The following is a 27,997-nucleotide window of genomic DNA, read 5'->3' as shown; positions in this document are numbered from 1 at the left end:
CAACCTTACGGCGTTCTTACAAATATTCGTAGAAAGTGTTTGATCGACTCTGCAGGAAAAGTTGTTTACTGCCGACACCACAGACTAGAGATGTTAGAGTATTGTTAAAACTAACGTAAACTGGCCATTTGAATTTTGATGTCAGTCTCTTTGTCAAACTGCCTCATGGAGATTAATTTTCTCTTAAAATCTTTGATCATGATCATATCATGAAATATACGAAACCTTCTTACAACATAACAATCAAAAGGCCTCGTAAGAAACTCAAGTGTCCATCCATTCGATATTTTTTAATGGCATTTCCATTTTTACGTATTTTTCTTCATTTTTATATGTAGAATCCCAACGAGTAATAACAGAACACGGTGTTCATAAGGAGTAGGTGAAGTGTCATTTATTTCATAAGGTAAGGAAATATCAAGATCGATCAACCGGAAACCAAAAATACAGCATAATATTAACAAACAGTGTTGAGCAAACGGCGGAAGACAGAGAAACGAGCAACAAAACGCAGTCTTCATAACTTAGGGGTGGATACTACATATGTCTGTAGATACACATATATACTCCATTTGAACTTGTGTCTGAAATTCACGTACGAACCTTTATTTTGTTAAATGTGTACAGAATTTGTGTGTCTGTAGAATTGAATACGAATCTAATGTGTCTTTTGGAATGCATCCCGTGTGTTTTAATATTTTGGTCCTCCTATTCTCGCGGTAAACACGTTTTCTGCCGAGGTCGACGGGGCCAAAGTCTGCAAATGATCAAAATGTCCAATGTGACGAATATTGGTGAGATTTTATCAACTTGGGCACTTCATAACGTTACTTCCTCGTTATGCCGCGAGAATGGGAGACGCCTCGATAAGTCAGTGGCAGACGAACTTGTTTTTCATCGAGCTCAAGAGTGGTAATACACCTTTTGGATCACGCAGTTGATAAGTGCAGATGTCAGAGGAGCTTTCATACGAAAGGATTCAGCCGATATCCGTAAGTACCGCGAGAATAGGAAAAGTCACTGTACATACTTAATGTGCGGGTGTGTGTGTGTGTGTGTGTGTGTGTGTGTCTGTGTGTGAGTGCGCGCATATGCAGTATATGTGTCTGTAGTGACACAGAGTGGGAGTACAAACAGGTGTGGTGTCTTTTCCGTGTATAGGGTACTTGTTGATGTCTGCAAGTCCACCCAGCGTGTGCCTGTATCTGTTCCTGTAACATGCCTGTCAGTAATATGCACATATTTTACGAGGCACGTGACTGGAAGAGTACCCACAATGTGCATGCTTGTCTTTCTCTGTCCCCATGTACACGCATGAACGTCTTTCTGTGTGGTAGTGTCTCTCCGTGTGTAGTTGTTGTTTGTCCGTGTGTCTATATGAATGTCTGTAAGTGTATCTGTCGATGTGTCTGTGAGACTGTGTCAGTGGGTGTTTATGTGTCTTTGTGTATACCTGACGAGGTGTCTGAGAGTGCACTTGTGGATGTACCTCTGGCTGTGTCTGTGTATGTCTGTTGCTTTGTCTGGGATATATCTGTGTCTGTGTGTGTGTCTGAGTCTGTGCCTGTGCGTCTAAGTCATCTTCAAACGGCCATGCATTACTGCTACCTCTAATGGATCAATGGGCAGGACTAAACGCGTTATTAAAACAGCAAACAGTTTACAAAAGTCATTTGGACAGAAACGTATTCATTTCGAAACATGATGAATATTTATACGACCCAGCAACAACATGAATCTATCCATGCTGATGAAAATAACGACACATGGTGAAAAATGATCATAAATACTTTGATCCTTGTTTGTGAATCCATTAGTCTGTACCTTGAAAAAACCTTGTCTTTAATATTTACAGCTTCGGTAACAAACCTACAAACAGACTGAATCGGATTCGAACCCACAATGATAGGAGCACTTGCTGGTAGAACAGCCAGGTGAGCGAGTTGCACGAGTGAAATTGTAGTTTCACTACACTAGCCTGTTGATTACCTGGCTGTTCTACCTTGGTTTTGTTGCGATTATTAGATTTTGTGTTAGTGAGCAATTATTCATCGGTACGGACTGTGTTTGGAATGAAGACGGAAGGTCAAAACAGTACTTCCTTGTAATGATACTATATCCCATTCTGAAAAAGTACTTTTAAACTTGCATACTGGACGTTTAAAAGCCGCAAAATACTTAGCCGATACAATTAAACCGTTTACAAATCCTTCTCAACATTCTTTCAAAACACATCGTAATGAATAATTTAAACAATGAAATCTAATCCTGCAGGAAAGCAAAGCCCCAGTGGCATCTTTGTTTCTCATTAAATCATCCATCAATCATTGTCTACGGATCATGATCATCTCTAGAGAATCACGATTGATCATGTTCGCAGACCACATTCAGGGATGCGCGGATTTTGAAGGTACAGACTACCAGACCGAACAACGGTGGGGAAAGTTGCTCTAGGCAAAGCACAAAAATAGTAAATAAAGTTAAACACTCGGCGCCACATAACGTTGGAAGGTGTTACTAAGTGGATAAAGAACACATGCACTTAGAGTCGTGTGTATTCTTATGATGAAGATGGTGAAGGAGTTGTTTCTACTCGTAACGGCAGAAACGTTTCTCATTGTCAGGGAAACAAGGAAGCAATATGTTTTGAAGGCGAGGAAAAAATGCCAATATTTTAAAAGGTATATACAGGGTATACACTCATATCGTTACGTTATTTAGCTCAGCTGTAGGAATAGGAAATCCTTCAAACTGACTTTGGAGTAAGTGTAGAAGAATTCAAACGTGTTAAATGAAAATAAGTAGTAACTTTTCATTCTATTTACAAAATCTGCCTTCTGTAACGTTCACACACGTCATCTGAGTTGAGTATAGTTTTACGCCGCAATGGCGTTAAATACTAGAAAAAGGCAACGAAGAGATTTCGAGATAAAGCTTTAGATAGATTAAGTCAACTGTTTACGGTTAAATCTAGAACACTTCTACATATAGATAGATCTCAGATTGATAGCTTTTCCAACCTTGAACAACATGGTGATTGAGTATTGCCAATAAACATACATGCATTCTTAATATAAAGCTAAAACGAAGTAAAGATAAATTAAACTGTTGTACAAAATGAGTAGTGGGTCAAAAGTGACTATGTACAACAAAAGATTTGAGAATTGTAACAACACAGCCCAATGATGAACCGAAGCTACTGGTACGGTTTCGACGTTCAGCAGAATAATATACATGTTAGTAATACTTTAAAAAATGATAATAATGATAACAAGATACAAAAGAAATTGCTTGTCTGAATGTCGGAGCGTGACGTATAAGACCGTGTTGCATGTCGTGCACGTCATCTGTCGTCATGGACGTTGCTCATGGTTGACATGCAAATTAGAACTAATCTCGGCCACAACAAACTGACTACGTGAGTTTGGCGTAACATCACTGTCACCAGTGTTTCACGTACATCGCGACGGATCACATATAAGTTGAAAGAGAGACGATCAGATTGGAGACATTTGAAACGTCAGACAAGGTCAAGGTCAATGATGAGGTCAATAATAAGGTAAGGGTTAAGTTCAGTCAGTCATACTGAAATCAATGGACCGGTCGATCCAAAGTTCATTTGTTTGCTGTTTAGCGCTAAACTTTTATGGTATTTTTTCATCTGACCCATAAAAATAGTTAACAGTTATTCTTTTATCGTAAAACAACCTTATTTCATGCTGCTAACACGACTCTGTTATCGGTTTGTTGTGGCAAATGGGTATAGAATTTCATACCTGTTATAAGATCACGTATAACATCTGTATAAAGCGAGACTGCACCTCGAAATTACTTGACTGAGTATGATTTTACAACGTTTTTCCTAATATTCCAGCAATATCACGACAGAAGACACTGCAGAGAGCTTCACATATTGTGCCCGTGTGGGGAATCGAACCTGGGCCTTCGGCATGGCCAGTAAATGCTTTAACCTCTTGACTACCCCGCACCCTCTAAGACTGGAAGTGGCAATTTGATCGATATTATCTTTTATACCCCTATTTTCTCTCAATGTGAGACGGTCTTAACACTGTAAAAATCAATTCTTGTGTTAGCAACGCTGACAAAAGCATTCTGTAAATAGTCTTATTCCGTTGGTTTGATTATAGGAACACATACGTACCCCATCTATAGTCCCTAACTGTACTCCTATCAAAACATCTTACTCTGTGCTATCAAAACTTGATTACAAAACTTGGATTCAATGGACTGAAATGGTCCTAAGGAAAAGCTACAATGGTCAATGACAAGTTAAAAAGTGAAAGGTAACAACGAGTAGTGTGATGAAAGATACCGGTAACTACTGATACAGCGAACACTAGCACTGGCGGCTACGTGAAGCACCAGTGGTAGCACAATACAAGAACATCACAGAGGCTTTGGAGAACACAGTTGTCGCTCCACCTTGAGTATAAAAGAAAATAAATGTGAAATCTCCTCCTCAGTGATTGAAAGGCAAAATTCTGGGACAATTCCAGGGGGTCGCATTCATTTGAGAAGTTCATAAAAATGGATGGCCCAGCAAATTTAACACTGTCACAGAGATTATACTGCAGATACAAGGCGTGTAAGACTTGTACATTCATTGTCTTCACATTTATGCCCAGTTCAGTTGTAGTCAGCTCACGTTCAGGTACAGTTGACTTGTATCCTGTTCACATTTAAGCCCAGTTGGCTTGTGTCCTGTTCACATTTAAGCCCAGTTGACTTGTATCCTGTTCAAGTTTAAGCCCAGTTGACTTGTATCCTGTTCACGTTCAAGCCCTATTGACTTATATCCTGTTCAAGTTTAAGCCCACTTGACGTGTATCCTGTTTACGTACACATCCGGTGAAACTGTATCCTGCTCTCATTAAGCCGACCGGGCTCGTATCCTATTCACGTATAAACACAGGAGACGTGTATAGTGTTCACATTTAAGCCCAGTGGGTGTTTTCCCGGTGGTAATTTATCCTGGTCACTTTTAAGCCGCATGGACTAGTATCCTGTCCCATAACTTCCTACTAGTATAATTCGAATATTACATTCTCATATTTCATCCTTCCAAATTCAACAATCCAGTTTGAAAAGGTCTCTGCAAATTGTTGCATTCGCCACTCCTCGTCCCGTTCCGTTAACTCACGTAAAAATCCGAGTTGTTCCGAATGACAAGAATCTTGTCCCAGAAAACTTTTTCCAAACCTATAACTCCAGACTAAGGCCTTTCTATGACTTCATTATATTTTCAAACACAACTACTTTAGTTGAAGACGAAACTATCCACACATCTAGTGTTGCTTCAAAACATTTCTTTGTGAATCGTAATAGGTTATCTCATCTGAGATGTCTGTGTGATACTTAGAACCTAACGTTTCAACTTGACTCCATATCAGCAAAATCTCATATATTTTCTGACAAAGGGATTGTTATATGCAACCGGATTGTCTTGGTCCGCCCTTGAACCTATGGAACATCATTCAGGGACAAGCCGTCTTCTTGGAGGTTACGGAAAAGGACGAGTGGTGACGAACGATGGGACATGTGATCATGCGTCAGTATTTTATACACCTTTTGCCGCTACAGGCAGCGTTCTATCAGACTTGGCGCAACTCTGTCCTCTCAGATCCACTCCCTTTCCAACACCACTTGCAACACTTAACTCTCGCCGACTCTCGCACCAACTCGTCCAAGGTCATGCATATGGCGGCTGCAAAGAAGAAGAAGGCACCTCCCCATCCGAGGCCGTAGCCAATGCCGTATCGGTGGGAGAGGATGGTGTGGTCTAGTTCAACTGCCACAGGGAAGATGATCAAGGCCACGCCCGTACTTAAGGCTGAAAGATGAAGCGAAAAAAGCGTTAATAGTTTGTTCATTTAGCTGTACACCTTGATACCATGTGGCTAACGATTACCTCTGTTGTTTAACGCCACAATGAACAATGTTCCAGTTATGTGACGGCAGTCTGTAAATAATTGAGCAGACAATCCAGTGACCAGCATCATGATATATAGGATTCTACACAGCTGAGATACGATGGCATGTGTCATCCAAGTCAGCGAGCCTGATCATCCAGTCCCATTAGTCGCCTCTTATGACGAACATGGATTGTTGATGACCACTTCCCGTCCGGATCTTTAGGGGTCGTTGACATTTAAGTCTACAATATTATAATCAACACATACAAGCAGCACATGTTTTCAACGTTGTTGGATAAATGCACAAAACAAACGACGTATTGAACTAAACAAAAGAGGGTGAAAGTTGGATATAATGAAGGTGAAGTGATTGGATTGTGTATAAGAGCATTGCTAACTTCATAAAGGCAATGAAATAAAGAGTATGCTGTACATAAATGTATCAGGTATTCAGTGGTAAGTGAGACATGTCGTGTTTTCGTCTCTCATCTTATTTAGGCTGTTTATTGTGGGAAACCTCAACCAGCTAGAGAGAGAGAGTGGGCGAAAAAATAAAGTAAAAATGCAAAACTGTTCTCCATATATGTAATATTGTAATTCTGATTTTGTAAAATGCTGTTAAAGCTATTATTTAAACAATGATAACCCACGATAAACATGAAGTGCGATTTATCATGTAAAAGGGCAACAGTGTTTTTAGCACTTTTAGCACTTTCGACCTAACATAAATATTGGGTAAGAACACTTCCGACCTAACATAAATATTGGGTGGAGGAACACTTAACACTCATTTGTTTTGTCAAGAACTGTTTATGTTTTATCCAAATGTTCCTCTTTGGTGAGAGTATCGAAATAACGCTCCGATCTAAACTGGTTTTGCACCTACTTACCGCAAACAAGGAATATTTCTCCAGCGGAATGGAAGTAGTAAATTTTCCTGGGAAGGGGTGTGGTGCATACGCCACATATAGACAGCATTGACGCCACGAAGCCAAACGTCGCGGCAAATATCATAAGCCCCACCACAGCGTTCTGCCAATCTGGAACACAAAACTGAGACGGTAATTAAAGCATTTCATTATCATCATGGGGTGTCTGTTTCATGTGGGAGAAAAATCCGGAATGATCTGTCTTACACGTTTACCATTTGGTGAAATTTACTGTTATAGGCCTCACAAACCTGGAAACAGAATCAGGAATTTGGGGTTTGAACCCAAGATCATCGATTTCTGGTAAGCTAATTGGTGCATAACTAACATGGACAACCGGGCAACCTATAAACCTTGATTTTTAAAATGGTCCTGGAATCCATTCGCGACAGATATTGACTTCCTGATCTATTGTCAGCTTTTTAAAACAGCCATCATATAGGCTGCCGAGCTACGAGTTCGTAACTTTACGACCTATCGAAACTTCATCACCACATTACGAATGACGTAATGTTACAAACGCTTTGTTGAAAGGGTGACTGTAGGTAGACATCCTGGGAAATGCTGACGTCAGAGAGTTTCACACATGAAATCATCTGCTTTTTACGCCATAATTGATCTAATTAACATAATGAGTTACCATGACGAAACCTCTTCATGCCGTACGGCTAATCTGGTATCTTCAAACAAACAAATGCACCAAAACACGAGTTCTTGTGCTCAAAGAGTAATGAAAGGTTTGTTTCAAATATCGCTAAAATGATGTATGGATTGTTCAAACCAAACGTCCATACCTTTCGGTCTCAACCTGAGCAAAACCATTCGTCATCTCGTCATCTCATAAAATGTTACGTCGAATGTTTTACAGCAATTATTGGCAACAAGAATGACTATACACATTGCCCCGTTATGTCATCAAACGCACAACACCAATGCGAACGGAACGGTGTTTGTATAAGCATTGAGGTGTCATAGACGTCTAATAACGTTAGCGAGTGAGTGAGCTCAGTTTTACGTAGCACTCAACAATATTCCAGCTATATGGCGGGGGTCTGTAAATAATCGAGTCTGGACCAGACAGCCCAGGGATCAACATCATGAGCATCCATCTCCGTTATTGGGAACCGATGACACGTGTCAATCAAGTCAGTGAGCCTGACTACCCGATCCTGTTAGTCGTCTCTTATGACAGGCAAGCATGGGCGTAAAAACGGGAGCATGGGTGTAATAACGGGAGCATGGGTGTAGTTACGGGACGGCGAAGAGGTTGATGAAGTATTTCATTAAGGCCGGGGCGTTTCTGAAGACGTCTGCAGCTTTACTGTTCTACAACCAGCAGATACTAGTTTGTCACTGATGACGATGCTCTGGCACACTGCTTAGACTGATGACACTCGCTTCTGAGGATATACAGACAGCATATGAATAAACACTATTCACTTTTTTGATTGGCATTGTAAAAGTTGGGGAGATGAAGTATTTTTTTATGGATATACAACTTCTTTATTCTGTATAGTCGGCGTTTCGACAAAGATTTTAATGTCCGTGTCAAGTAGGGGTGACAAGCCAAATATGACAGTGGTCTGCAAATCATAGTTCAACATCATGAGCATCGATCTATGCAACTGGGACACGATGACATGTGTCAATCAAGTCAGGGAACCTGGCCTCTCAGTCCCCTCATTCGCTTCACACGACAAGCAAGGGTTGCTTAAATTCATCACATTTTCGACAACAATTCGGCCCATGTCATATATATTGCACTCACTTTAGCTTCCTACTGATGCGATAAAAGACTTATTATCCTGTCTGAATTAATTGAAACTGCGAGGCGAACAGCTTCCAAACAGAGAACACTTGCCACGTATGGAATGTAAACAACTGCTCTGTAGATCAAACCTGTCGCTCTCTATTGTCGGTGTTTGAGAACTTGTTTCAGTCACAGCTTGCGCATATCGTTTTTTGTCTAAGGCCAAGTGCTGTCCCTAAAGGAGTTTATAGAATATTCATAAAACGCACAATGGACATATCTCTACGGGGTTCCCTAGAAATAGAGGTCGGCCGTTAAAGGGCGCGTGATTTAATGCAACGCTGCGTTAATTCAACTGAACTTTTAAAATCAATATTAAAATCTAAATACGTAATTTAAAACATAATATATATTGTAGCTTCCCTGAGGACTGATAGTATAATTGAAAGCACTGCATTATCTATTTCACAAGAAGTGTAGAAGTGTTCACGTACTAGTGCCTTCAAGAACTCTAACCCTGATCTCCACAAATATACAATTTTTCGTGCAATACTAGAAACCTAATCAAGAGACCTTATCAAGAGACCTAAACAAGAGACCTAATATACCATCTGGTTCTTAAACTACTTCTTGCCTTATTCACCCCTTAAACACTCAGTATAATTTGAGTTTCAACATGAAGTTCAAATCATGCATCAAAACTGTCAACATTTTACATTAAAACATACACAAACTAAAATGCAGTTTAAACGAAACAGAATGCATCGGACTCCGTTTAGGGTAACAAATTTCAGCTGCATCTTCAAACAGGGCTATTTGCAATAAACAAAAAATAACACAAGCCGCAGTATATTTGTCCATAACACGTCTGTTCAAAGGACAGAAAAAAAACACACACGCTAATTTAAGCTGATCCGGCGTGCTTATCAGATGTTCCTTGGAAGGCGAATATTGATTTGTGTCGGCAGAGATGGAGATGAGGGAGCGCAGACGCCATCCTTGCAGCATCATCATCATTGGCAGCCAGGATTCTGGCCGCTCCATCGATGTGTCTTCTGCTTGTCTCAGCAACTGTTAAGGGCCTATTTGATTAGCTGCATGGATTCTGTGACGGGTGCTCCCAAACGGGCTTATTTGATTATACGCATGGGTTTGAAACGGCTCGCTTGATTTGACAGGCGTGGTTTAAATGTATCACTCATTACGCGAACCCGGAGCATTTCATGAATGATTCAGCAGGGGCTGCGTGATTTCAAGTCTTGTAGTGTACCAGGTACACGCGTGCAAACTGTAATAACCGGAGCGTCATCTTGACAGGCGCCCTCGATCATTACATAATGCACTTAGAAGGCTAGACTAATTCTATCATGGGTTAAGTGTCTCGTTCAATATGATTGCACTTTTATTGCATGCATGTGCTACAGCCGACCAATGATGGTGTTCTAGTACACTATGGAGCAGCAACGAATACACTAGAAGGCGGATGCAACACGTACATGTTTTAGGAATACATAGTAACGAATACACATCTTTTCTCATAACCACTTCATGATTCATATCTAGGATTTAAATGACAGATATGCCATGAAATTATTTGAGTTGTAACATGTAAGTGCTACAACCTCCATTTTCTAGCTGGGAACACGGAAATGGGCAAGATATTTTACCAGGGAGTCGAACCCGAATCTAGACGTGGCTAACGAACGTTTTTCCTTTTAGGCAACCTAATATGTACTCAAAGGATGGACAGAACAAATAGAAGAAGCATCTTTACATATAAGAGAGAGCTATCATGCAGCTGTGCAGTTCCTGTTAGACAACTGCATTATTTATGTTATCCACATTTAAAGAGCATCACAGAATGTAATCGGCCTATGTCATATTTTGATCAAAGCATTTCGGAGTGATAGAAGACCTTGGGCAACCCAGTTTCTTATCGTACCTCCAGGATCCGCTGATCGTGGTTTCATTGGTCAAACTTTACGATCAGTTCAGTATCCGTTACGTAACCCGTCGTAAATTCTACCCAGACTTTAACCATCTACACCTGAAACTCTCCAAGCATTCTACAGAACGTAGCATTTGGTTGACGGTTGGTGGTTTCATAAACAGATCACATGAGTTGAGAGAACTGAAGTGCCTGTTGAAAACACAACAAACTCACTTAAACATTGGACAAGATGCACGACAAGAGTTCGTCATTTAAAACAACAAAAGTGCACTTGTACGACGGCCTTTTGGAAATAATTGAGTGTAAACCAAACAATTCAGCAATCAACATCATGATCTGCGAAACTGAGATACCATGTAATATCACACCGACAACCTGTCCGCCCGATCCCTTTAGTCGATTCTTACGACTGTCACGGACTCCCGAACACCAGTTCCGACCCAAAGGCAGAACATAGTGGAACACATGAACCTCTTGTTCAATCTATTGCTTCGAAAACATAAAAACGATTGAGTTAGATATGAAGACTACAGTGGGAGTGCTTCAATCACATCCTAATTATAAAGAGTTAGTGAGTGAGGTTTTACGCAGCCTTTAGCAATATTCCATCAATATCATGACAGCGGACACCAGAAATAGGCTTCACAGATTGTACACAGATGATGAATTGAACCCGGTTCTTCGGCGGGACGGGCGAACATTTTAACCACAAGACTACTCTACCGACCCTGACTTTAAAATGATACATTGATAAGATATTAATTTAGGACACAATTACGACAGTCCAAAAAAACTATGGCAGAATATGGCTTAAATTAGTACATTATCACTATGCATAACAGTAGGTGATAAGTCGGACAAAAACCAAAGTTAATCCTATACGAGGGAAGCTGGAAACTTTCGGTCTGTTGTTTGATTATATAATATGGCAATAAATTGTAAACACCAGGCGTATTACGGTCCGTGTCTATCAACACGGATCGCCATTAACACGGAATTCGAAACCTATTATGTAGCATGGGCAAAGAATCTGGATGTTGAAAAATGTTTTCATCTAGAACGTAAGCCTAGAGTGGTCTACCTTTTGTATAACAAGCAAAGATAAATAAAGGATTTCGAACTAGAATATATGCACCAGTGTCCTTTTTTATATTTGTACATGGCATGTAGATCAGCCTGTGCACTTTACACGATCGACAATCATTCGAAACACTCAGCCTGTGGTAAACACGAACAATTCAAACCTTCATTATACACGTTTGGACCCTATACTTATGGCATGCAAGGGTACTCGAACCTTAAACGTACAAGCTTGGACCCTATACTTATGGCATGCAAGGGTACTCGAACCTTAAACGTGCAAGCTTGGACCCTATGCGTATGGCATGCAAGGGTACTCGCACCTTTAACGTACAAGCTTGGACCTTATGCTTATGGTATGCAAGGGTACTCGAACGTTAAGCCTACAAGCTTGGACCCTAAACTTTTCTACGCAAGGGTACCCGAACCTTCACCCTACGAGTTTGGACCCTACATCCTGGAGAAGAAATAACACCAGGTTTATAGATAACACATCCTTTAATGACTGCAAAAATATTGATTTCAAGACAGACATGGCGAGATACTCCAAGAGAGGCTGATCTACCCATCTATTGTCGTGTATCGATCGTCTATGTACATGTAGGTTAGTGTTGAATCGACCTTCTCTCCACCATTAATACATTCCATAAAAGTATTGATCACGTTCAGCGTCGCGCAATGGAATGCAAATATCAATGTACATGGACGTAGATATTCCCGAGAGACTTAGGGAGATATAAAACGGGTAGACTTTGTCCCTCGTCTCCATAAGAATTAATTGCATGGATTAAACAATGTGTTCAACGAGATTCGTCCTCGGGAGTGTACTTTCTCACTGGTCACCCCAAAATGACATACTCTTGTTATGTTAAACACGGTGGTCTAGTCGTTTATACGACACGCTTTGCTCAATTAAACAAATCAAAGTGTTTCAAGAGGTACTCTTTCCGTCACTTCCGTTCTTCACTCCCTACACACTGTCTACGAAATGCTTTGCTCGCTCAGTCAAGCACATACTCTGCAAAGTTAAACACTGCTTTCGTCCATTTTACGATGGCCTACACTCATGGCATATATGCTCATTATAGCACACCCCTAAACGAACTATGATGGTCTATGCTTGGTTCAACATAGTCTGTGCTCAGTATAACATGGTTCCTGCTCGGTACTTCATGGCCTAAACGTGATATAACATGGTCTGTGCATGGTTTTACATGGTCTATGCTGTGTACAACATGGTCTATGCTCGGTATAACATGGTCTATATTTGGTATACCATTCTCTAAACTGGTTCTACAACATGGTTCATGTTCGGTATTACATGGTCTATGCTCAGTATGGCATGGCCTACGCTTAGTATAACATGGTCTATGCTCGATGTAACATGATCTATGCTCAGAATAACACGGTCCATACTCAGAATAACATGAACTCTGTGTAACATGGTCTATGCTCAGAATAACACGGTCCATACTCAGAATAACATGAACTCTGTGTAACATGGTCTATGCTCAGAATAACACGGTCCATACTCAGAATAACATGAACTCTGTGTAACATGGTCTATGCTCAGAATAACACGGTCCATACTCAGAATAACATGAACTCTGTGTAACATGGTCTATGCTCAGAATAACACGGTCCATACTCAGAATAACATGAACTCTGTGTAACATGGTCTATGCTCAGAATAACACGGTCCATACTCAGAATAACATGAACTCTGTGTAACATGGTCTATGCTTAGAATAACGTAAACTGTGCTCGGCATAACATGGCCTATGCTCAGTATGACATGGTCTGTGGTGAATATAGCATGGTCAGTGCTCAGTAAAACATGGTCGTTGTTGAGAATAACATGATCTATGTTCGGTATAATATGGTCTATGTTTGGTTTAACATCATGAAAGCTTGGTAGAACTTGGTCTATGCTCAGTATAATATGGGCTGTGTTCATTGTGACACATCCTTGCACAGACTAACATCATTTATGCTCACAGAGTTACCGTCTATGCTCAGCTAAACGCGGCCTATACTCAAGGCCTATACTATACGCACTTCACCCACAGGAGTAAACAACACAGATCACACAGCACAACATGGATATAAACATTTAATCCTACGAGGTCTCTTGTCTGGACATTTGGCCACCGCTTCCGGGTCAGACAGGTTTTGGTAGCAGTTAGCCCAGATCCCTTCACTGAACCCTGGAACAGAAACACTGCATCATTTAACAATTGTTAATTACACAAACTACGGTTCATGGCTGTAACTCATATTCATTCATTAATTCACTGCCTAGAGTAAATACATTTTAGGGTACGAAACCCCGACAAATATCAGTGATTATTTTCAAGTTTGACACGGGTTTAAGTCTCCAGCTTAAAGGTGATGTCACACACACACGATCACATTCTAACTGTCTATAGGATCACCTCGCATAGACTGCAATAGACATAATTGTCTACAGGATCACCCAACATGGGTTACATCACGCAATCTCGTCACATTCTAACTGTCAACAGAATCACCTCAGACATCATTGTCATCACATTTTTGTCATCACTAATTGCCTGCAGGTTCACCTCAGACAACATCACGCATTGTCATCACATTCTAATTGTTTACAGGATCACCTCACATACACTACATCATGCATTGTTGTCACATTCTAACTGTCTATAGGATCACATACCTAAGTGTCTGCAGGATCATCACACGTAGACAAAATCACGCATTGTTATCGCCTTCTAATTGCCTACAGGATCACCTCAGACTACGTCACGCATTGTCATCACATTCCAACCGTCTACAGGATCACCTCGCATAGACTACATCACACATTGTTATCACATTCTAATCGTCTACAGCATCACCTCACGCAGACTACATCACGCATTATTACCACACGTCATTCTACTCGCAATGGACAGATTACATCACATTCTTAGGGTCCATATAAAGAAACCAACACACATTGTCACCACATACTAAGATTCTATATACAGGATCACCGAACACACAATACTACGGTGACACAGAAATTGGGTGCCTCTGTGATGTTACTGTGTTAAGACCATGTGAAAAATCCCATGCCTTGTTAAAAAATAATCAAATATGTAATATTGTCGTAATAGAGTTACAGAATGACATTCAAAACAAAAACTGGAAATTTGCCACTTCAACGCAATGAGTTAAACGTATCATGAAGAAAATATCTCCCCACGAAGAGAGACAATCCCTTTCAGTGACATCAGGGAAACTATTTCAAGACCTATTTCAGAATCTAATTCAATACTCCTTATCAATATGTAATACCACATCTCTCTTAGCTTCGCTCTCGAGAAAAGAAACCTTTGCATAATTTAGCACAACAGTGGAGTTCTTGACAACACGTTTGCTTGTTGGACTGATAACCCTGCACTGATTTGCAGTCGCACCATTTCTCATGTGCCGATCTGGTAATTGGATAACAGCTGATTAGGGTTGAAGCTGTTTTCAGTGTTCAGGCAAATGTAATTACATTGTTCTCAGACAAACTTGAAGAGTCCAATGAAATACGTTTTTGAGCTATTTTTGTCTGAAAATCGTTTAATAAGTACATTTTGGGACGTTTTGCCTTAATAAGCAATGAGTGCATGGTGTTTTTGACCTTTGAAAAAGCTTTCTTTTCTGTTACGAATGGAAAGAACAAATGGGTACATAAGCTCGTTCTTGGTTGAAATCGATTTTTTTGAGTGACTGACATGTGTAACCCGCTCCGCTTTCCTACTTTTTACGTTATGAAATGGACAATATCTAATAAGGTTCGTAAGAAGTTAGTATAATTTATATTTAAAATAGTAAAGAAACTAGTATGGCTTGTTTTCAAGATTTTGCTGGAAGTGTTCTTGTTCAACAACCTTGCCATATCACACACCCCTAACCAGTTTAAACACTGCCGTGTCACACCATCATACACTTGTCAACCAGTACAAACACATTTGACCCATATCCAGCAAAAGACAAAGGCAAAGCCCACGAGAGAGAGACAGAGAAAGACAGAGAGAGAAACAGAGAGAGAGACAGTGAGAGATACAGAGAGAGACAGAGAGAGAGAGCTCACTCTCATCAACAACTCTTGAACCATATCCTGCATGTGAGCCAGCCATCTCACACACGCACGCGCGCGCGCACGAACACACACACGCAAGCAAACCTTGAAATATCAAACACACCTGACCGTATCAGGCACCACACTCATCATCGATTTTCCCCTTTTCTCTCTCTCTCTCGGTGACCAATAACATATCCTCCAACAACCATTTGGTTCAATTACATCAGTAAGTTCTATTAGATGATATCTGACAATCTGACGAGTATTTTTCAGCAGATTTATGCTTCGCGGATAGCAACAGTTGGGACTTCATTAAGTGCAGCTAGCAAGGCCGACCTTGTCACGTAATGCATGGCAAAACGACATAAATCAGATGAAATACTGTCTAAAGCCCAAATATCGATTCCATCTCGGTGGCAACGTCTCTCCTAGAATCCATCGAATAGCCTCGTATCAACAGCAAGACTTGCGTTTTTAATGTTTTCGCCCAACAGATAAAATTCTTTCTTTATGGTATTCCGATTAATCCTTCAATCATCGAGTCTCTTCGCGACTAGTGCTAGTCTTGAAGAAAACATGCCTGTAATTAGCTTATTTGGTGAATCGATTCATGAAATACGACCTAGTGCGGCTACGGTTCTGCTATAATGGGTTGTAATGATGTAATTTGTATGTATGAACACAAAATGGCGACATTTACCGGAGATGCATTGCAGTCTATAAACTCTCGGATTTATGACAGTCAACCTAACGTTCTCATTAAGCGGGGACGAATCATATCAAAGTGTAATCCCTGATGTGGGCCAAGCCGTTTACCAACCCACCCTTGAACATGGATTAACACTAGAAGATCTGATCGAGTCTCAAATGGATGTTGCGCGACATTATTCACACACAAATCAATCAATCTCAGGGTTACCATGGAGACACGCAGCGCCTGTTTGCTGTGTTTTGGTTAGGTCAAGGTCAAGCTGGATAACAATCGCATGGAAATGGACGGATGTTTCATGGCTAGACTGTTTACTCTGTTGCGCCGGAACAGACATATATTTTGTATGTTGATGTAAAAAGAACACCGCCATCGTCCGCTCTTATGGATTACATCCAAATCTGCTTATTCGTTCTCGATTAGGGCCGAGCGTTTTTACGTGAAACCAAATCGAGCGCTTTTTCTCCAACTGGTAGCACGAACTGACACTGATGATGTTTGTGTTTCTTAGCACGGTTCCATTCCTCGTGGCTGTGACGTCACTGTTTGCATAAGGCATTTGGGGGATTTATAGCAATGTGTTATTCTTTCATCGCTGTCCATATGTACAAAAACAGAACCATCACATAACGGTAACTAATTTGTCGCAAAACTCGATCCAAAATTCTCTTCACTTTAAGCTTAATTATTGAATTTATCTTCCATATTGTAGATTTGTCCATCTTTAGGATATATGTTTGAACGGAATGGGCAGCTTGAAATCGTTCCAATGGAAACAGTATGGATTTCCTGATAAGCTTTCACTGTTTCCCTGAACGTCGGTTAATTACAAGGCCCAACGGTTCACCAGTAAACAGTGTGTTTCTGCCCGTGCTGGCCTGCGAGCCGTGCCCAAGTCAGATTTAGCAAGGCTGTACACCACCGACACGATGTAGAGTTCACTAGATATTGATCCAAGATGTGTCCGTCGGTTCATTATTATAATAGATTCACGGCAATAAATACATCATCAGCCTTCCATCAATTCCCTGTAACGACCCCTAATCCTAACGTAACGCCAGCGGGGTAAAACAAAACCAGCTTTGGTTTAATTATGCACGATTTGATACAGGAACGCTTCACGTTCGCTGACCGGGCCGGTTGTGACAAAAAATACCAAAGGTTCCTCTTTCTCACACTTACATAGCTATCCATCGACCGGGTTTCTGCCAGACTGATTTTTATATATATTTATATTACAAACAAACTGAAATTTCAGATTGCACTGACATAATGAAGAAATGATTGTTAAAAAATCTTACCTTTTCCTGCAATCCAGTGAGAGCTGAGTATGGCGGCAAGGATGAAAGCCATTGCAGACACTGTTGCGAATACCCCGAACAGACGGAATGGTCGCCAAAGCTTCGCTTCTCGTAGATAGTACTCCTCTCCAAATTTACGAAGGTCCGCACTGTTTTGGCGAGTCTTGAATTTGAGGAAATTTTTCATGTTCAACTGAAGCTGTTTGTGGCAACGCTGACGATCATGCTATTCCGCGACACTGGGGTTAGTGATACGAGTGGACAACAGGTCAGGCTAATGCTGTCATTGCGTTCCACCTGTGGAAGGTTGAGGTGATCCTTCTCAACTACCTCCCAATCATCCAGAACACAATTCCTCCAAAACTGACACCGTTAACTGATGTTACCGTAGAGCCGGTCTGAAGCATGCCAATCTCTCGCAATTCGTTTGAATCCGGAGCTTGAATGAAGCGGCATTGATTGCTGGTGCCTTGTCACACTGTAGCCGAGTCGCCTTCAGTTGCAGCGTCTCTGGGTAGGCTCGTCCTCAATTATTTACGCTGATATTATCAGAGGTGCCCACGGGAAACAAGACAGCGAGGTCAACGTGGACTGTTTCGGATTGAGAAGTATCAGCTTTAACTATCACTCGTTCAGTACAGCATTAGGTAATAGCGCATAACGCGGACAAGTAATAACACAATAAACACGACATTTGTCTGTAGAGTTGCGTTATTGATCATTGTGTTCGCATATTAACAGAGATGCATATATACTCGGTGGTTAAGTAGTGTTGCTAAACTTCCGAATTAGCTTTCATTCTTCACGGTATTCAGACACTATCGATTATATTTTGTTACTGGATTCTGATCTACAGAAATCTATAGAAACAGCTCTTGAAAACGTTTGTGGCACAACACAATCGTACCCTGTTTTCGTGTTAGAGCTGCACATAGGGACCCTTGGTCAAGGGAGGGATATTTTGTTCACGTCCTAGAGATTATTTGTGTGATGATTACAAAATCTATGAGCTTACATCACTAACTGGTTATTTGCCATAGCGTTAAATCAATTCAGCCTTCGTTTCATCAGTCTACACAATGCTGAATTTCACGATCAATATAAAACCGTCTTTGGTGTTGGCGGTTTCGTACACATCGACTGTGTTGGCTTTGGTAACAAAAGTCAGTTAGTGTTTCGATGTGGCATCACGTTATCACCACTGCTGTTTGTCATGGGCAGATTGTCTGTCGAGGGATCTGGCGGAAGCATGAGTGTGATTATCGATCAGTTATAGTGGAACCTTCAGAGGTGGGGCAAATTCAGTGGAGCCATGAAATGGGGCAAATATAGTGGAGCCATAAGGTTAGGCAAATGTAGTGGCGCCAAACAGATCGAAGCATTGAGCTCGGCCAATCGTTGAGCCATCAGAGGTGGGGCAAGTAATATGGAGCCATGAAATATAGCATATGTAGTGGATCCATGAGATGGGGCAAATGTAGCGGAGTCGTCAGAGGTGGGTCAAATACAAGAGAGCCATGGTTGAGGTGGGGCAAATGTAGCGGGGGCCATGAGATGGGGCAAAAAGTGGAGCTATCAGACGGGGCAAATAAAGTGGAGCCATGAGATGGGGCAAAGATAGTGGAACCATGAGATGGGACAAATGTAGCGGAGTCGTCAGAGGTGGGACAAATGCAAGAGAACCATGAGGTGGGGCAAATGTAGTGGGTGCCATGAGGTGGGGCAAATGTAGCGGGTGCCATGAGATAGGGCAAATGTAGCAGAGCTATGACATGGGACAAATATAGTGGAGCCATGAGCTGGGCAATTGCATATCGGTCGTTAGATAAGGGCTAAATATAGTGTATCCATCAGAGACGAATCAGCAGTAGTGACGCAAACATGGCTTCGGGAGGGGTCGAAATTGAGAATGACCACTGTAGGCAAAGACAGTTAGCTACGTCTGCAGTCAAAGAAGCTTCAAGTCCACCAATACTATGTACATTTGGCATCCACACTAATCCACATTCATTCTGTTTCCACCGAGTTTACCTGTCATATCTTCCTTCCAGACCCTGCTCTAATACGGCCCTTTATGGTACGAGTGTTCGGGAGTCGTGATTGGTTGCATTCGGATTTAGTTGTGCAATCAACAACGCTGTTTCAAAAGCGATCATTCGCAAGGCCCCGGTAGTTTCCTAGAACTAGAACCTCTTGTAGGTTGCGATGCGCAAACCCATCTTCTAAGCAGAACTCAATCATGTAATGGCAGATCAATGGAGTCCCCATCGCCCTCGTTGACAACGGACAAGCTAGCCATGTGTTATGTGTCACATCAGCACAAGTCCCCGACAGATAAAGAATATTTTTGGTCCCATGTTTGCCTGTATTAGCCCATTTGGATCAAAGTTGATGTACACATGTTCTGAAGGGAGATAATTCCCGTTGTGATTTTTGGGGTTTTTTTGTTTGCCGCTAGGGGAGAACCTGGAAATATGGCCGTGTTAGGACAGGAGAAGATATAACAAGTTACATCTGTGGGAAGAGAATGTTCAACTCTGTATTTGGCTTCGAACAAATGACAGCGGCTTATACAGTTTTCCGTTAACATGTATTGACGCAGGAGTACCTTACTGTACTCCACATGACGTGCATTATCATTAGCTTGGAGGTGATCACACTAGCGAACCCCATCGGGGTTGGGGGATATACACTCAAAACAAATATAGAACACTCACGATAGGGTGGGTGTGTATTACTGTAGCCAAAGTCATGACGGATTAAGAAAGCTCACGTTAAAAGCAACTGGCCCTGCGTGTTCTTAAATTGTTTGTCGGTTCACATCCCCCTCAGTTATTCCCGACATTACAGGCAATATCTGGCATTATTCGGAAGGGTCAGAAGGGAAATATCAAGTAAACATGCATGAATACATGTATGAATATATGCATGAATATATGTATGACAGAGTGGGTTGCTGTGTCTGGGGATACTGGTGCGTCCTGTAGATGAGGTCACGTAGTAATACTGATGGTATGCCTGCAGTCTATCTCTCAGTCCCTGAACCACATGATTTTCCCGACTACCTAGTCCTCAATGCAATATAATCTGTCTCACAGTCCCTAAAACGCATTATTTTCAATACTACCTAGCCCTCCCCGCAATGTAGTCTGTCTCACAGTCCCTGAACCACATTATTTCCCTCCCTGCAATATACAGGTATAAAATGAATCAAGTTTAGATTTCCACGGGTTCTGAATTTCACTGGGGCTCTTTTTCAAATTAAACGGGTTTATATGTTAATATTATATAAATAAATTATATATGTTCGGAGACTATATGTGTTACTCTAGCATTCTTCTTGTCTTGCCATGCAGGTCGGTAGTTGCTAGCACGGGCAATGTCAAACCCTGTGAGGATACGATATTTCACAACCCGAAGTCACTGAACGTGGATGCAAGAAGTGCTGGGGGCAACTTTGGTCGCCAACCGCAATGACAAGTAATTGTTTTAGCTACATTCCAGGAATATCATGCATGGTACGTCGGATATGGACTTATTGTACCGGTGTGAATCGAACCCAGGCGTCACAAGCAAACACTTTGATCACTAGGCTACAGAAACTCCTGATTTCCTCAAACGAACAAACATGTCAATCATCCAACTTCTTTGCTAGACGCCATAGGTGTGGAGTATTTCACATTGGCCACTTCAGTACTTCCGGGTTCGGTTCTAGTTAAGTCAAATTACAGCCTTCAGAGATAACAATCCTGTCTATTGCAACAGATCAATACACAGAACCCTTTGCACGACATTCTTAAGAGTGAGGGTGGTGGGGTAGCCTGGTGGTTAAAGAGTTCGCTCGTCACGCCGAAGACCCGGGTTCGATTCCCCACATGGGTACAATGTGCGAAGACCATCGCTGGTGTCCCGTACCGTGATATTGCTGGACTATTGCTAAAAGCGCCTCAATACCATACTCAACCATTCAATTACGTATCAGTGCTACTCGTGAAGTTTAGATCCACATACATGGCCGGACTTCAAAATGTTTATGTGATCTGTAATATGTTTCATGTTTAATTACATGTTAACAAATTCTGCCACACGAACCAAAATCGTGTTACCCTGAAATGGATACGAGAGGCAAATCTTGACAGCGTATTAATATTAAAGATGCGAAGACAAATTTATCTAATCGATATCAACCTCATCTGTGAAAATGTACGAATACAAGAAGTAAACTTAAATATCTATTTTAGTTTCGACATTTTGCAACAGTTGTTGGTCGTAAGAGGTAACAAACCAAAACGGGTTGTCAGGCTCGGTGACGTAGTTGATGCATGTTTTTTTACAACAACTGTGTAGATGGATGCTCATGATATCAGTCATGGGTTTGGCATGGTCCAGACTCCATAATATCTACACTTTCGTCATACATCTTGAATATTGCTGAATATCCCGGCGACAGGGCCCGGGAAAGGCCCGCAACGGCATATGTATGGCCACAAAACATGCACAAACATTCGGTAGGAAATTATTTAGGAAGTGTAGCCCTGTCACGTAACACAAGACTGTTACTAATGAAATGTAAATATACTGTTGGATTATGAAATGTATATCATACCCTCGTTAAACCGTTTTTAGCAGGCACAACGTCTGAACAGATGAATGATGGGATTACGTTAACGAATCCCGTCGCAGGGATGCAGTGAAACCAGTTTAACACAGCCGTCGGCGGATGTTGACGGAATGTCACGTTTCATCGACTTTCCACCTAAACAATGTTTCATTGATCCGGTTTGCGGTAAATCAGTGAAAAGCGTAATCGTATGGATAAACACGGCTTCAGCACAGACAGGTGTCGCCCGTGCACAAGGATTTGTGTGAATATTTTATGTCCGCTTCTGTTACTTTTGTCAGTCCAGAGACCCGAACAACCCTTTGTAATGGAGTGCGTGTGTGTAAAGCTCAGAAAGGAGTGCTGAAATAGATGTAACTCAATCCCATCATTAATAGAGATGAAAAGGTTTTAGTCGGGCCCACAGATTTGTCCTCCCAAATGAGATTGATGAATATTAGAAAATTAGTTTTCTGAGATGATAATGCAGAAAATGTGTGAAGAAGTGAAGACAATACAGTTCTATTGTCCGAGAGTCATATGGAACGTCATCAATTATGACGTCACACAGATACTGCCTCTGCGTAAACAATGACTAGAGCGTAACATTTATCTTAATAATGCTCGGTGAGAACTACTGAAAATAAGTTCACTTGTATTAGAGCCTTGAAGTAAATGAAATCTTACCTCTTCCTTTCGTTGAATTGCATATAACATCAGGTGATGTTGCATTGGAGGCACGAGAGCAGTTTACCCATAATCCCTCGTGTATCGACAAGTTCAAGACACTGTGCGCTGAAATAGAACAGAAACAATGGAGACATAATGACTACAAACACTAGTATGTGGTCATTGAAAAAAAAACTGTTAAAGTGAAAATTATCCTAGGTTATTTTTTTTAAAATGAATTCAAAATATGTTTTTCGTTTTTGCGTATCTTCACCATGGAAAGCAACATTTGTTCCTGCATGAATCTACGTGGATTTTCACAGCGCGCACAGTTTTTTTTTTTTTTTTGGACTATAGCATAAAACAATATCAGAGTCTACCATCTTCAAATCAACTCTTGCAGATTTAATGTATGACTTATTTGTGTGAGAGTGTGCGTTAATGTGAGTACAAACCAGATGTCGGTCGATGACAGATAGTATGTTTATGTTTGTTTTGTTTTCATGGCAAGGATTGGTCAATCGGGAAGTCATCGAGGTAAAAGCTTTCATATGCTGCCTTGTGTGTTAACGGACACTGAAGTGGCTTGTTTGTTGAGTCTCTCTTAATCACTAAAAGCGTCCATTGCTCAGGATATCCCTTTAGAAGAACCGAATCTGAACCACCCAGTCCAATAATGATCAGCAGGATGAGCATCATATGTCATTATGTCATCCAAGTCAGGTAGGGCAAGAGGTAACTAGTCGATTCAAGAGGTCAGGTCAAGAGTGGTCTTGCTTGACACATGTCAGCCTATACCATTTGTGTAGATCAATGCTCACGCTGTAGATCACTGGATTGTCTGGTTCAGACTCGATTATTTACAGACCACCATATAGCTAGAAAATGCTGAGCGCGGCGGGAAACATCAAACCAACAATCAGCTTTGGAAGGAGTGAACCCTACACTGTGAACCGAATGGGATTTTACGAACGCATTTAGCATCTCCAGAAATAAATACTTTGTGTGAGCTGGGTTTAGTTCCGTTTTGATTGTTCCAGGAATCACTTTGAATAGTGTTCCAGTCACATGAATTCACATCTCTCTTTGGACAATGATTTAAAAAAATAAAAATTTAGATTTTTACAATCGTATATTGGTTTTATATGTTATGATTAGCAATAATACATGTGTATTTTACGTAACTAGTGTCCCGGTAGATTTTTCCAGAAATCCATTTCTTCACCGATTTCGTTCAAATTTGAAAATTAATATATCCTCATCATATAACATATACAAACAATATATGATTGTAAAAAACTACATGTTTATTTTTTTTAAAATGTTGCACAAACAGAGACTCGAACCTATGTGATTGGAGTAGTCAACATTTGATCACTGGTATGGTGCAGGCAAATATACAGACATGGTCGGCTGACAGAGACTCGATCTTACGATGAAAGGTTTCTGGGGGGTCCTAGGGATGCAACTCTACACCGCTAATTGCCGCGCCTCATTCGACTGGGCAGTTTGTTTAAATCAACCGAGTTTTGATCACTCAGTCACGATCACATTCGTCACCACTCGCCCCTTTCCGTAAACTCCAAGACTCGCTATTCGGCTTGTCCCGGAATAACACGAGCTGGTCACAAATGGATCGTGGACATGTAATCACGTGACTGCGGTGGACACTGCTTGGAACAGTGTATATGTACTGTTGCCAGTATCATATCACACAAAGAAACAGCTCACAGAAATTGCTATTGGCCTAGTCCTCGATTTAAACTCTGGTACATATACCATCTCAACAAGACAACAATAACTTCATCTCGTTTGTTTACGAACAATACACACAGAGAGGAACAGTTTGGCATCACCTTAACTATGTAATTCTATATAGTAAGTTAGTGAGTTTAGTTTTACGCCGCACTCAGCAATATTCCAGCTATATGGCGGTAGTCTGTAAATAATCGAGTCTGGACTAGACAATCCAGTGATCAACAACATGAGCATCGATCTGGGATGACACGTGTCAACCAAGTCAGCGAGCCTGGCCACCCGATGCTTGATAAAAAAGCACATATCTGTGTCAATATTCTTGAAAAATAATGTTCAAAGTTCAAAGCTACCATTCAGTATTTGACGCCATAGGGTAGGAATATTGCTGAGTGCATTCTTAAACAACAAACCATCAAAGTAACCAGTCACCTTTTAGTCATACATAGTATGTTGTACTACCATCTATATTGTCATAATACACTCCCCTGATTATCAGCTGAAAATATATAAAGCAGATGATATTCTGTACAAAAATAATTTACCTGACTATAGGCTTAAATCACTCGAAAAGAAATTAAATGATTTGAAATATTTAAAAAATAAAAGAATAAATCCGCACAACACAGAACTCCTGATGGGCATCTTAGACATTTACTATTAAAAAATTCATCAAATGCCATGTTTTTTTTATCATACATTGACATTTGAAACATGGTATGCGTCATATGGATGCAAATTCACTTCTTACCATCCTTCACTGAACCAAGATATTTTCATACAAAATACAAATCGCAGAAAAGAATGATGGTTAAATAGAAATAATCAATATTAAAACAATTCTTCCAATTTCCGTTTGGACATAAAATCAAATTCAGTGTATTTTATTTTTGCTCTGCAGTTTCGTTACCGCATTTCTTTAAGAAATCTGTCTGTCACAAGGCCGACAACTCGTGTAAGGTTAATGGGAACGTTCGCGATTTCAACTCATCACTGATGCATCTGGTGGAAGCTGATCTCACAAAGCGGGCGGAAACGACTGTCGTTATTTTTCTGTCAGTTATTATCGACTAGCTTGATTTCATTGATTGTCACACATATACATGACATGTACTTTATGAGATCTGATCTACACAAGCCTTCGCGGTAGTTGTGGTGACAGGCATTTACGCTAAAGTTGAAAGCGTGTAGCGATGTCTGGCCATTAACTTTGAGTCTCTGACGGATGGGATACATTCTCAGATATACCCACACATTTTCAAATTATGTTCATATTAAATTATCTTCAGGACTTCAGTCATCATCACTGGAACGACCCTCCATATTATAATTGTCTGTATCGGAGATGTTGCCATCACTATCATAGCAGCTGTCACATTCAGGATCTTGAGCTGTTTGGGACTCGCTATCCTCGAAATCTAATAGTGTCTACTCATCATCTCTGACTTCCTGAGATTCTGGCACAAAGCAATATCCAACAACGTACATTTGACTCTTTGACTGTGTTATTGAGGAAGGTGTTGTCGCTAAAATAAGCAAGTCAGGATTCAGGCAATATGATCAACTCCTCAATTATCACCAGCCAGGAAGGCCAGCTTCAGCAACTTTTGACAGGCCCGGGCAAAGGTCAACTAACATTTTGCTAGCGGGCAGGTCGTTATTTCGAACACTGGTGGTGATAGTGGTGGTGGCGGTGGTACCTTAATAAAACACCTAACCACGGAAAATTATGGAGAAAATTGAAGGTATACATCTGTATATGTTAGAAAATAACAAGATGGCGATTTACTCCCACGCAGTTTTGTCAGCACTGCTGCACTGATACATCTTGTAAAACATGCGATTGCACATGCTGTACTCTTGATACACCACGGAATATATAGTAGGACGTTAAACAAGTTCTTTACACTTGAGAGGTAAAGATGGTTCCCAGTTTAGACAGGACGTATTACCGAACCTCTGAGGCTTTTTTCACATACGGTATAAATAAAGAGACCACAGGGTGTCTTCTCAAAACCAAAATGCGACATAAACGATTAGTTTTGATAAAGAATTGATTTGGTGTTCATCTAAACTGCATAAGCAGAAGGTATCCTTGAATTTATTTGAATCTGGGAGGGAATTAAAACAATATTAGCTATTTTACCGGACTGCATAATTATTGTGTTCGACGACATGGGACGCAGGCACAGTACACCTACGCAGCGTAGATCGAGCAGATCGCGGTTAAAGTGTCGTTCGCCACACCCTAGGACAAGGTTCGAATCCCATTGCAATATTCTCTCACGCACAATTTGTAAGCTTAAATGGTGTTTTACGCCGCTTTAGCAACACTCCAACAACGTGCGGGAAGCATAAGGAGAATCAAACCCGGATCTTCGGCATAAGCGATCGCTTTAACTACTAGGCTATACACGCTGAATTACTCCTTGACTTGCATCCAAGGAACGTATTATCTAGTTTTCGTGTGAATCTCTCAAAAGTATCACTTAATCATAAAACTCAGTCACTAGACAAACGTAATATACATATGATTCGGGTGACTGATCGAAGGGTTTACAGGGGGAAATATTCCAAATATGTCACGTACGCCAAACAGTCAACTCAGACGTGTCAAACGGTGCCGAAGGAACCGTAGTCGTAGGCACACGTGAAGGTGAAGGTCACGTTCCTGTAAAGACTGTAGCCATGTTAGCCTTGATATATCAGTTATCATACCTCACTTTCAGGGATGCGGATTTTGATACATAGAGACCATAGAACCCAAGAACAACAAGTACTTCAGAAACTCCCACTTCCAATAATCACCCCCTTTCAAAGCTTCTAACCTTCCCACATTTATTCAAGCACATTTAGATAAAAGCATACACCTACTGACAAACAAGGTTAACTTGGACCGGCGCAGAGAACGCGTTTACGACGATGAAATTGAATCCGCCTGTAACTGTACACGCCTTGCTCATTCGACTCTCGCGAGGTCGCGAACAACCTGGGGCCGCTTCCCAAGCGCCATTGGGAGGCACTCATACGTGCTGATACGGGTCAATTATCAGGTCGATGCTCAACTTATCCTTGTTTGCCAGTATGTTCTGCCACGTGAACCTACACGTAAATAAAATTGGGTAAAAATAGTTTGAGACCATCCCCGTTTTAGGTGACATCTGCACCAGGGCAACTGCGTGTGCTCTGTAAGGCCATGGCTCAGAACAGGTGTTAAGCAATGA

The 27,997-nt window shown here is 41.0% G+C and overlaps 1 protein-coding gene across 3 annotated transcripts in view; it reads right to left on the bottom strand.

The window, feature by feature from the left end:
• Nucleotides 1-368: 368 nt before the first annotated feature.
• Nucleotides 369-27,997, bottom strand: part of LOC137267585 (uncharacterized) — a 137,100-nt gene continuing 109,471 nt past the window's right edge. For all 3 annotated transcript variants that reach the window (XM_067802071.1, XM_067802072.1, XM_067802073.1), the window contains exons 3-5: nt 23,037-23,144; nt 6,824-6,973; nt 369-5,851 (exon numbers count right to left, since the gene is read on the bottom strand). In XM_067802071.1, coding sequence (XP_067658172.1) covers nt 5,613-5,851; nt 6,824-6,973; nt 23,037-23,144 — 497 coding nt within the window. In that variant the 3' untranslated portion in view covers nt 369-5,612. The remainder of the gene's footprint in view (nt 5,852-6,823; nt 6,974-23,036; nt 23,145-27,997) is intronic.

Source organism: Haliotis asinina, chromosome 16 (assembly GCF_037392515.1).
Source record: "Haliotis asinina isolate JCU_RB_2024 chromosome 16, JCU_Hal_asi_v2, whole genome shotgun sequence".
NCBI classification, from domain to species: domain Eukaryota; kingdom Metazoa; phylum Mollusca; class Gastropoda; order Lepetellida; family Haliotidae; genus Haliotis; species Haliotis asinina.
The sequence above is the reverse complement of the archived record's forward strand: the minus strand, read 5'-3'. Positions and strand labels throughout refer to the sequence as shown.